This window comes from Triticum aestivum, chromosome 3D (genome assembly GCF_018294505.1).
Source record: "Triticum aestivum cultivar Chinese Spring chromosome 3D, IWGSC CS RefSeq v2.1, whole genome shotgun sequence".
Lineage (NCBI taxonomy): Eukaryota > Viridiplantae > Streptophyta > Magnoliopsida > Poales > Poaceae > Triticum > Triticum aestivum.
The window spans coordinates 189,593,423-189,603,280 of record NC_057802.1 but is presented as its reverse complement, the minus strand read 5'-3'; the positions used below and the strand labels follow the sequence as shown (position 1 = coordinate 189,603,280).

The 9,858-nt window shown below is 40.6% G+C and overlaps 1 protein-coding gene across 1 annotated transcript; it reads left to right on the top strand.

Annotated features, from left to right (window-relative positions):
• The first annotated feature begins 5,221 nt into the window (after positions 1–5,221).
• Positions 5,222–9,016, top strand: LOC123078210 (acyl-CoA-binding domain-containing protein 4). Its single transcript, XM_044500629.1, has 9 exons — positions 5,222–5,803; positions 6,220–6,753; positions 6,871–6,936; positions 7,125–7,291; positions 7,372–7,519; positions 7,695–7,785; positions 7,874–8,208; positions 8,346–8,450; positions 8,554–9,016. Exons 1-9 carry the CDS (start codon positions 5,690–5,692, stop codon positions 8,794–8,796), a joined length of 1,803 nt encoding a protein of 600 aa, XP_044356564.1. The 5' UTR covers positions 5,222–5,689; the 3' UTR covers positions 8,797–9,016.
• Positions 9,017–9,858: the final 842 nt, after the last annotated feature.

Genomic DNA, 9,858 nt, shown 5'->3' with positions numbered 1-9,858 from the left:
TCGTTTCTCGACATCCCATAAATGGCGCCAAATTTTTTTCATGGCCATGTCAATTCAAGATAGCATGCCAATTTGTTTGGGTTTCTACAAGTTTTGCATTCTTTAGAGTTTTCTCGGTTAAAAAGTCAATAAATTGCCACGCATGTCGTAACTTGCATACGAGGTCGAAGGTCGTTCAAATCAGGCATGGATGCCAATCATGGGTATGCCCACCTGCTTTCAAAAGTTGGGGTAATTTCAAGGATGTCTAGAAAATAGATCATGTTCAACTGAGGGGGTTCGGGGCAGAATGGTCCATTTGTCAAGTTTTACATTTTCTGGAGTTTTCTCGGTGAAAAGGACCAATAAATGACCTGGCGTGTCACAACGTGCAAATGGTGTCAGAAGTCATTCAAACTTGTCATGGATGCCTCATATGTTTGTGCCAGGCTACTGCAAGAAGTTGGGTTTATTTATGCATACTCCAAAAGCCACCAGTTGAGAGGAGTGTGCGAGACTAGGCCACATGGGTGCATATGTGAGCATGTAGTTTTTCCTAATTTAAAATATTTTGTTATTTGCAATTTCTGCCATAACATATCAACATGAACATTTTCTTAAGTCCTAACCATTTCTTGAAGATTTTCAACTATTTTAGAATTTCAAATTTTCTATGAAAATATTACAAAGTTGAACACTTTTTCCAAATTCATAACAAATTGCCAACAATTGATGAAAATATTAAATACAAATTGCAAACTACGTACTTTAAAAAAATATTTATCAACTTTTTTTGAACAAAAACTTTTCTTAAATTTGTGAACACAAAATGGAACTTTTTTGAAATTACAAAACATTTTTTAAAATTTTACACAATAATTGAAAACAAGAACATTTTTTCGTATTCTAAAAAATATTTCAAATTATTCAACAGGTTTAAAAAGAATATTAAATGTTAAAAAGGAGAAAAAAGAACTAATGATTAAAGAGAAGAAAAATGAAAATATAGAAAAGAAAGAAAATCCGTTGGCCTTGGCGCAACTAGGCGACGATAGCGCTCCTATCAGGCGCTTGTTGGGCCGGCCCAAGCATTCACAGATTTAGAAAAAGCTCATCGATTTATAAAAATGTCCACAGATTTGAGTTTGCCGCAGATTTTTTAAAAAAATCATGAAAAAGTTTGGAAAAAGGTTTAACAAGTTGAAAAAGATACACAAATTTAAGAAAACCTTGACGATTTTTTTTATTTTAAGAAGTTCATGCATTTGAAAGAACAGAAAAAGAAAAAAGAAAACGGGGAAACCCAGAATAAAACATGACAAAACCGGTCTAAAAGTTCACAAAGTTACATTTGCCATATAAGAAGCGAAAAAGAAAGTATGTAGGTACAACAAGTAACCTTTCCCGGTTGGTTACTACAACTTGAAGTAAATCTCAAGAGTTGGAGTTCGAGCCTCCCCTGTCACACATTTTTTGAAGATTAAAAAAAGGGGGAAAGCTGAGGAAAAAACTCTAAGGCAGCCAACTAGAGCGGATTTCCTATTTGTCGCATGTTGCAGCAAATTATCATTGCAACACACAGGAAGATCAATCGAGCTATCGGGGGTGGGCTGGTCCATTAAGCGTTTCAATGATTCCGGCTTTGGGAACCTTTTACTGGCTTCGTCCTTTTACTGGACCAGTTTTTCCCTTTTATTTCCTTTTCTGTTTTCCTTTCTTTTTTCTTTTACATTTTTCTAACACATGTTTAATATTTTCAAATACAGAATTTACATTTTTAATACATGATCAACATTTTTCTATACATTTTTTTAACATTTTTCAACTCTTTGACGGCCATTTCTTAAATACAATATTAATATATTTTTTAATAGATGAAACATTTTTTCTATACATATATTACTTTTTTCAAATACTTTTTAAAGATTTTTTTTCTATGTGTTACTAATATTTCCTAATACTTGACCAACTTTTTTCACATATTTTTTTTGTATAGATTAGAAATATGTTATTTATATATATTTAGTATTTCCCAAATACAAGTTATATATATTTTTGAATAGATGGTTAATATTTTTTAGACACATTTTTAACATTTTCAAATCCTTGATTGACATTTTCCGGATATAAGATTTACATTTTTTGAATACATGATCAACATTTTTTTTATACACAATTTAATATTTTCAAATTCTTGATTAACATTTTTTTAAATATAAGTTTGACATTTCTTTAATACATGGTCAATATTTTTTAAATGCTTGCTTAACATTTTCAAATATTTGTTTAACAATTTTTCAATTGCTTGATTAACATTTTTAAATACATGATCAACTTTTTTCACACATATTGTATATTACTTGTATACATGAGAAATATTTTATTTATACAAAGTTAACATTTATCGAGTGCTTGGTCAATATTTTTCTCAAATGTTTCATGTAAAGTGTTTTATGTAATTATTTATTTAGAATTTTTGGAAGTATGAATGAAAGTAAAAATAAAATAAAAATGAAAACAAAAAACATGATGAGAAAAACAGGGTAGTGGCCTCAGGCGCCTGGGCCGGTACATTTAGGGTGATTTTCTGGCGCGAGTGCACGCTAGGTCTCGCTAAAAGCAAGACATAGGGCTACCCAATTAACGAGGGGCGGATCCTATTTGGCGCTGAAGCGCCCGTTCGCAAACGGGTGCCTGAAGCGCACACCGCACGGCTGCGAGCTGCACCGGCCCATGAGCAGCGATCTGCTTATTCGTTAAAAGCGTTCAAAAAAGGTGCACAGCGGGAGTTCGAACCCACGACCACTTCCTTCAGCGCCAACGACATTCACCACTGCGCCATCGAACAAACAGGTTGTCCTATTTTTATTTGTCTCCTCTGTCGCGGGAATCCCCTTGTTTTATTCGGGTTTCTTCCCAAACCGGTTTTTTCCCGGTTCACTGGTCACTTCCGAGACGGTTTTATTCATGTCTTTTTTAATATTTTTTATTGCGTAATTTTTTTAATTCGTATTTTTGTTCAAATTCGATGATTTTATTTTTCAAAAAATAGATGAAGGTTTTTCAAAAGCAATGAACTTTTTAAAAATGTGATGATTTGTTTCCAAGTTTAATGAACTTTTTTTTTCAAATCCGATGATTTTTTAATTTGATGGACTTTCTTCAAATTTGATGAACTTTGTTTTTCAAATTCAATAGTTTTTTATCCAAATTTGATGAACTTTTTTTTAAAATTCGTGAACTTTTTTCAAATTCAATAAACTTTTTTTCGTATTTGTGAACATTTTTCAAATTTCATCCAATTGTTAAAAAAGTTCATGCAAAAATGAAAAAAGTCATCGATTTGAAAAGAGTTCATGAATTGAAAAAAATTAATCAAACAAGGAAGAAAAAAAAAGAGAACAAAAAATGAAAAAAATGAGAAATGAAAAATGAAAAATGAAGCAATATACAAAAAGAAAATATGTAGCTTGTCAGACCTTCCTAAATGGCTGAGTGGTTAGTGCAGCGGTCGACAAAACATGAGGACACTAGTTCAATTCACACTGCACTTTCAATTTTTTCTCTTATTTTTCCTCTTCCTTTTGGAAGCGCCCCGGGGCTATCCGGCCCAATCAATACTATTTTTTCTTTTTGTTTCCCTTTTTGAGTTTTTGGTTTTCCTTTATATTATTTTTTATTTTATTTTCATTTTCCCACAGTTGTTCTGAAATTTTTTAAAATGTTCATTTTTTCAAAAAAATGTTTCTGTTTCGTGTTTTGTTAGAAATTCCAAAATTTGAATTTTATAAAAGTTAGCTTTTTCCATAAAATGTTCGAAAATTATAGAATGACTTTAAAAAATTGCTCACTTCTTTTAAAAATGTTCGTAAATTTAAAGAAATATATAATTTCAAATTTCAAGAATGTTCAGAGATTCAAAGAAAATTAGAATTCGAAATTTTAAAAGTAATCACATTTTTTTCACATTTTTCTTCTTCTAGAAATTTAAAAAAACTGTTGCCTTTTTAATAATTTCTTCACTAATTCAGAAAATGTTAATGTTTTGCAAAATTTCGGTGAAAATAAAAAATGTTTGGGGAGTTTCATGAAATGTTCACGTTTAAAAAATAAAAATTTAGAAAATGTTAATGTTTTCAATCATGTTCCTATTTTGAAAAAACATTCATGTTTTCAAAAAATTGCTCATAATTTTGTAAAATGTTCGCGATTTCAATTTGTTCCTGTTTTTGCTATTTTTTTTTTTGAGATTCTCAAGAAATATTTGCGTTTTCACAAAATTTAAAAATTTATTTAGAGTTTAAAAAATATATTCTAAAGGATCCACCACAGGTTCTTATAATTTTGCGCAGCTCATTAATCACTTGGGTTGGCTGGCTCCACTGACATTGTACCCCCTTTAACGTTTGTGAGGTATAGGGTTCGATTCCTAGGCACTTGTCTTTTTCGGCGTTTAATTTCACACCAACCAGGCGTGCTTGCGCAGCGCAGCCAATGGACCGGCCCACTCGGGAGGCGCCCCTTTGGGTATGCCGCGCACGGGCCGTACGTACACAAGGCGCTTTCGACGTGGACGATGTATTTTTTTTTAAATGCCATCCTATGCATTATTACGAATATGAGAGATCTTCTATATTGATGTGTTAAGTGGTTGTAGCGAAGTAAGTCATCACCGTGAATGAATCAAGTCTTAGTCAAGTGGGATAGTATATGAAAAAAGAAAAAAACATGTATGAATCTTCATGCAAGATAAAAGAAAGATAAAAGAAATATAGCATGAACAGAGAAAGCAAAACTGTGGGAGGGTCTGTCCCCAAGAGAAAAGAAATGTGATAGTATTTCCAGGGATCCAGCTTGGGAATCCGGAGCAGCAGCGAACCCCATGGGTGACACGCCTCTCCGTGCCCATTGCACACACCCCAATGAGCCTCCCACTACACATCATTTTCAGCTAGACTAGTAGTAGTCCAGCCTCCAAGGAAAGGAAACCAAGCAACGGCGTTTGGTGCGTCGTGTATGCCCTACCCATCCAAGAGGGGAAGAGAAACCAAGCCAAAGCCAAACCGTATAGGAGTGCTCGCTGAATTAGATACTCCTTTCTTTGTTGCTGTGTCACACATTCCTATGCGCACGCTTCCCCACGCACACACGCTCTCTGCGTAGATGCCGTGCTCACTAGAGCTGCGACGACACGGCATCATAAAACACTTTGCCTCTTGTGCATGGTCATGGTCAGTCACCACTCCAGCTCCCGTCGCCCGTCGGTACTCCTACTCCTACTCCTAGGCGGGCGAGTATAGCAGTGTGATGTGCCATCCATCCATCGTTGATCGTTGGCTGGGCTGGCATAGTGATGGGTGAGTGGGTTGCGGTGGACTGGTGGTGACAGTGAGCTGCAAACCTTGGACATGAATTGAGGGGCACCCATCTTTTCCTGTCCATGTCTGTCCGAGTGATGGATGGATGGATGGATTGATTGATGTGTGATGCCTCACTAGCTCAGCTCCCCTCCGCTTTGTGGCAAATCGCATCAGCAACAGGGACCTCCTCTCCTCTCCTCTCCTCTGGTGTGACTATTTGTTGCGATTTTTCTTCCACCTCCCCTCTTTCTCTTTCCATATCCTCCTGCTGTCTCCTCCTTCCTTGGTTCTGGTCTCACCAACACACACACACACAGAGTCAGAGAGAGTGAGAATCAAAGAAGAAGAAGATGGAGAGGAGGAGGAAGGCAATGTGGCTGTACCCGAAGGTGGTCGGCTTCAACCCTCCCGAGAGATGGGGGCACTCCGCCTGCTTCTTCGAGGGAGTCATTTACGTCTTCGGGGTATGTATGTATATGTATTAATCACTTTATCCCTGAAAAGCCTTGTTCCTTGGCATTTCTGTCTTGTTTTGATCATGTCTCTCTCTTGGGCTTGCTAGCTAGTTCGTCAGTTCCATTTTGCTGCTAGATCAGTTTCTTCTTCTTTTGGTCAGATTAGAGATTACAATCAAAAAAATAACCATCAAGAGACTCTAGGTTGCAGCCTCTTTTTGGGCAAGAAGAAATGCCCTTTTTGGTGTGTTAATAATCTTGTCTTGTGGGGTTCTCTGTTTTGTCATGTTGCCACTCCCTCCCACTCCCACTCCCAGTCCCAGTGATATAGGAGTAGTAGCAAAAATTAATTATTGCCGCAGAGTGAAAAGCAGTAGTACTAGAAATTTACAGCAGCGATGAGATGATGTTTTCTTTGATCCAAGGGATGCTGCGGCGGCCTGCATTTCAGCGACGTGCTCACCCTCAACCTGGACACAATGGCGTGGAGCTCCCTGGCGACCAAGGGGCAGAGGCCCGGGACACGGGACAGCCACGGCGCCGCGCTCATCGGCCACCGGATGCTCGTCTTCGGCGGCACCAACGGCAACAAGAAGGTGAACGACCTTCACGTGCTGGACCTACGCACCAAGGAGTGGAGCAGGCCTCCCTGCAAGGGGACCCCGCCCTCGCCAAGGGAGAGCCACACCGTCACCACGGCGGCCGGCGGCGACAAGCTGGTGGTCTTCGGCGGGAGCGGGGAAGGGGAGGGGAACTACCTCAACGACGTGCACGTGCTGGACCTGCCCACCATGACGTGGACGTCGCCACAGGTCGCCGGCGAGGTCGTCCCCGCGCCCAGGGACAGCCACGGGGCCGTCACGGTCGGCAACAGGCTCTTCGTCTATGGAGGGGACTGCGGAGACCGCTACCACGGCGAGGTGGACGTGCTCGACATGGACACCATGGCATGGTCAAGGGTAAGCGTCATGTCATTGTCCGCATGTTACTAGTAGTACTCGTATGTTTTTCTTTTTCTTTTATCTGCCTACTAGAGTAGATGATGAATTTCTGATGTTCATTTCGTTGCTTGACAGTTTTCAGTAAAAGGAGCCTCACCTGGTGTCCGGGCAGGTCATGCAGCCCTTGGCATTGGATCTAAGGTCAGCACCATGTACTGAAACGTTACTACTCCGTGAAGAAATAAATCATCCTATTTCGCAAAAAAGGAAGAAGAAATAAATCATCCTAAATACTACTCCCTCCGTTCCATAATATAAGAACGTTTTTGACACTACTGGGACGGAGGGAGTACTAAATACTAAATACTAAAGCTTATCTGTATATATAGATCTATGTAATTGGAGGAGTTGGTGATAAGCAATACTACAGTGATGCATGGATTCTTGATGTGGTTGATCGGTCTTGGACTCAACTTGAGACGTGCGGGCAGCAACCCCAGGGCCGGTTTTCTCATTCAGCAGTCATCATGAATACTGATATTGCAATCTATGGAGGGTAATCTTTGTTGCACAAACAAATACGTAGTACATTCTACTTGCTTCAGTACCAATTTGGCATACCTTGAAATTCCACAGATGCGGTGAAGATGAACGGCCCCTGAATGAGCTACTCGTTCTGCAATTAGGCTCCGGGCATCCAAATGGCCGATACAACATCTCAATGTGCAAGATTTTGAGCAACCACTGGAGTGAGGAGAAGCGCAAGCTGTTGAGAGCACAACACGTGAGTACCTGAACCTTTTACTCCCTCCATTCCATATTAATTAATTAATTCTCGTTGGTTGATTTGGTAGTACAACTTTGTGCTAAATTAGCGACATTTAATATGGTACGGAGGGATTCTTATTAGTATGCAAACACATACTGTATGTGATACACAATATGGTATGGTACTACAGCACAAGGATGCAAGTGCAAGCAACGGGGAACTCGGTCATAAACCTCGAGAAGCAGAAATTGAGCAAAGAAACCCTTTCCTCCGTGGTCTAGGTAAGTGAATACCTCATCTTTCCAAAGCAATTTCTATATATTGGTCAAGTCTTGCATTTATCGATAATCCGTTGGTTCACATGTTCAGAAAATGGGCATGTGAAAAGAAGAAAAACTGGAGATGCTGGTCCAAATGAGATGGAGTTGGAGCAGGAGGAGCACTCACTATCGCTGTCCCAGCATTCGTCCCCTTCCCAGTCCGAAAAAGATCAGGAGCAGAATGGAGCTCAGATGATTTCAGGCGGGTTAATCTCATCAGCAATGCAACCGTTGGTTCGTCTCAACGCCAACGGTTCTCGAAGGACCAGCGGAGGCATCAAGACTGACCAGTTTCTCCGCGGCATTGCTCCGCAGCAACGACACGAAATGCAGTTCCTAACAGCTGAGCCTAAGCAGCAGCACAGGCCATCCGGTCCACCTCTTGTATGCCTCTCTCTCCCTTCCACAACACTAGCTAGCTAGTACTCCCTATGTAAAGAAATATCTTATATATTTCCTTACAGAGGGAGGGAGTTTTAGCTTTTCTTGATGGCTATCGTGTCTGGTGGTTTGATCTGCAGATTGGAGCTGAGGTTCATGGGACGGTTGATGGAGCTTTCGACTCGGGGTATCTCGTCACAGCCGTCGTCAGTGGGCAGCTTTTCAGAGGCGTTCTGTTCGCTCCTGTAAGCCTATCCATCCATCCATCCATCCATCTGGAACTAATCACAAACGTAAATTATGTGCTACTCCTACAAGTTATTGAGGCTGTGCCATTTTTAATGTCAGGGACCTGGAGTAACAGCACCAAGACCTGTAATGCAGCATCAGATTCTCAATAGCTCGGCGATTCCTCCCCAGCACCAGCACGCCCGACCGCTGCCGCAGGCCACAGGCTTTGTACGGCCTGACTACAGTCACCATGCTCGGCGTGGCTTCCCGGCCAGAGTTGTCAAGTCCGAGCCGGAGAGGAGCGGCAGTGACCTTCACCATGTTGTGCTCACGCTCGGAGGCCCAGGAGGGGGCAACTGACCCTATTTTCGGAAACACTTTGAGATCCTGCTCCTCGCATTCGTCTGCTGAACTTGCTCTGTAAAATATGTTCTACTAGTTGAGCAAAATAAGCCTTCCTGGTTCTAGGATTTCTGCGACGGCGGCTCTTATGTGTAGTGTTAGACCAACTCTAGCAGAGTCGTCATATGGCCCGGATCACCATAATAATCGTATCAATACGGATGATTTTGGCTGGAAACCGCACTAACAGAGTCGTCGTCCAGCCCTCGGCCTGTATAACTTATGGAGCGTGCGCCATATCCTGCCCGCAAGCCTCCATATTTGAAGGCTGGGGGAGTGAACTATTCGGGATAGAGCTGGAGGGAAGTTTCAGGTAGCCTACTCAATGGCGTGGTTGTTCGTATGGCTGCCACTTTCGCCCTTGTCAATTCAGTAGCTGCATATCCGGGAAAATATCTGGTACTCTCATCCTTGGGCCCGGTGCTTCAAGTTCAAAAACAAATTTTAAATGTTTTAAAAAATTTCAGAAAAAAGATAAATTTTCGCAAGGAATGTGACTACAACCCATAGAAATTTCAGGTCCAAACTCGAAATGTACATTGAGAAACAAAAATATGAAATCCAGATGTGAATAGTGGCTATTTTGATCTTTGTCTTTTTTTACACTTCATGCCAGATTTCATATTTTTATTTCTTAATGTGCATTTCAAGTTTGGACCTTAAATTTTTAGGGGTTGTAGTTACATTCCTTTTGAACATTCACATTTTTTTTGGAATTTTTTGAAACATCTATGAATGTTTTTTCTTGACTTGGAGCACCCGGAGTACCCCATAGATGGGAGTACCTGATACTTTTCCCCTGCATATCCCATATCCATCACGAAGAGCGTCAATTAATGGCCATCGACGCGTTTCGCTCCAAAATGCGGCAAATCCCACCCTCATTTCCCACTCGAGCATGCCCATTCGCGGATATTGTTCGCACACGAACACGTCATCGTGCACCCTCGATGCCGGGGGTGATACACCACAACTCACGCTCATGTCGAAGGAGACACGTCCGGAAGCGTGGTATAAGAG

Bases quoted from the DNA above. Each gene is read 5' to 3' on its own strand.
- LOC123078210 (XM_044500629.1), top strand. From the start codon at position 5,690: ATGGAGAGGAGGAGGAAGGCAATGTGGCTGTACCCGAAGGTGGTCGGC. The intron at 7,520-7,694 runs GTGAGTACCTGA...ATGGTACTACAG, and splicing joins AGCTGTTGAGAGCACAACAC to CACAAGGATGCAAGTGCAAG. The intron at 8,209-8,345 runs GTATGCCTCTCT...TTTGATCTGCAG, and splicing joins GGCCATCCGGTCCACCTCTT to ATTGGAGCTGAGGTTCATGG.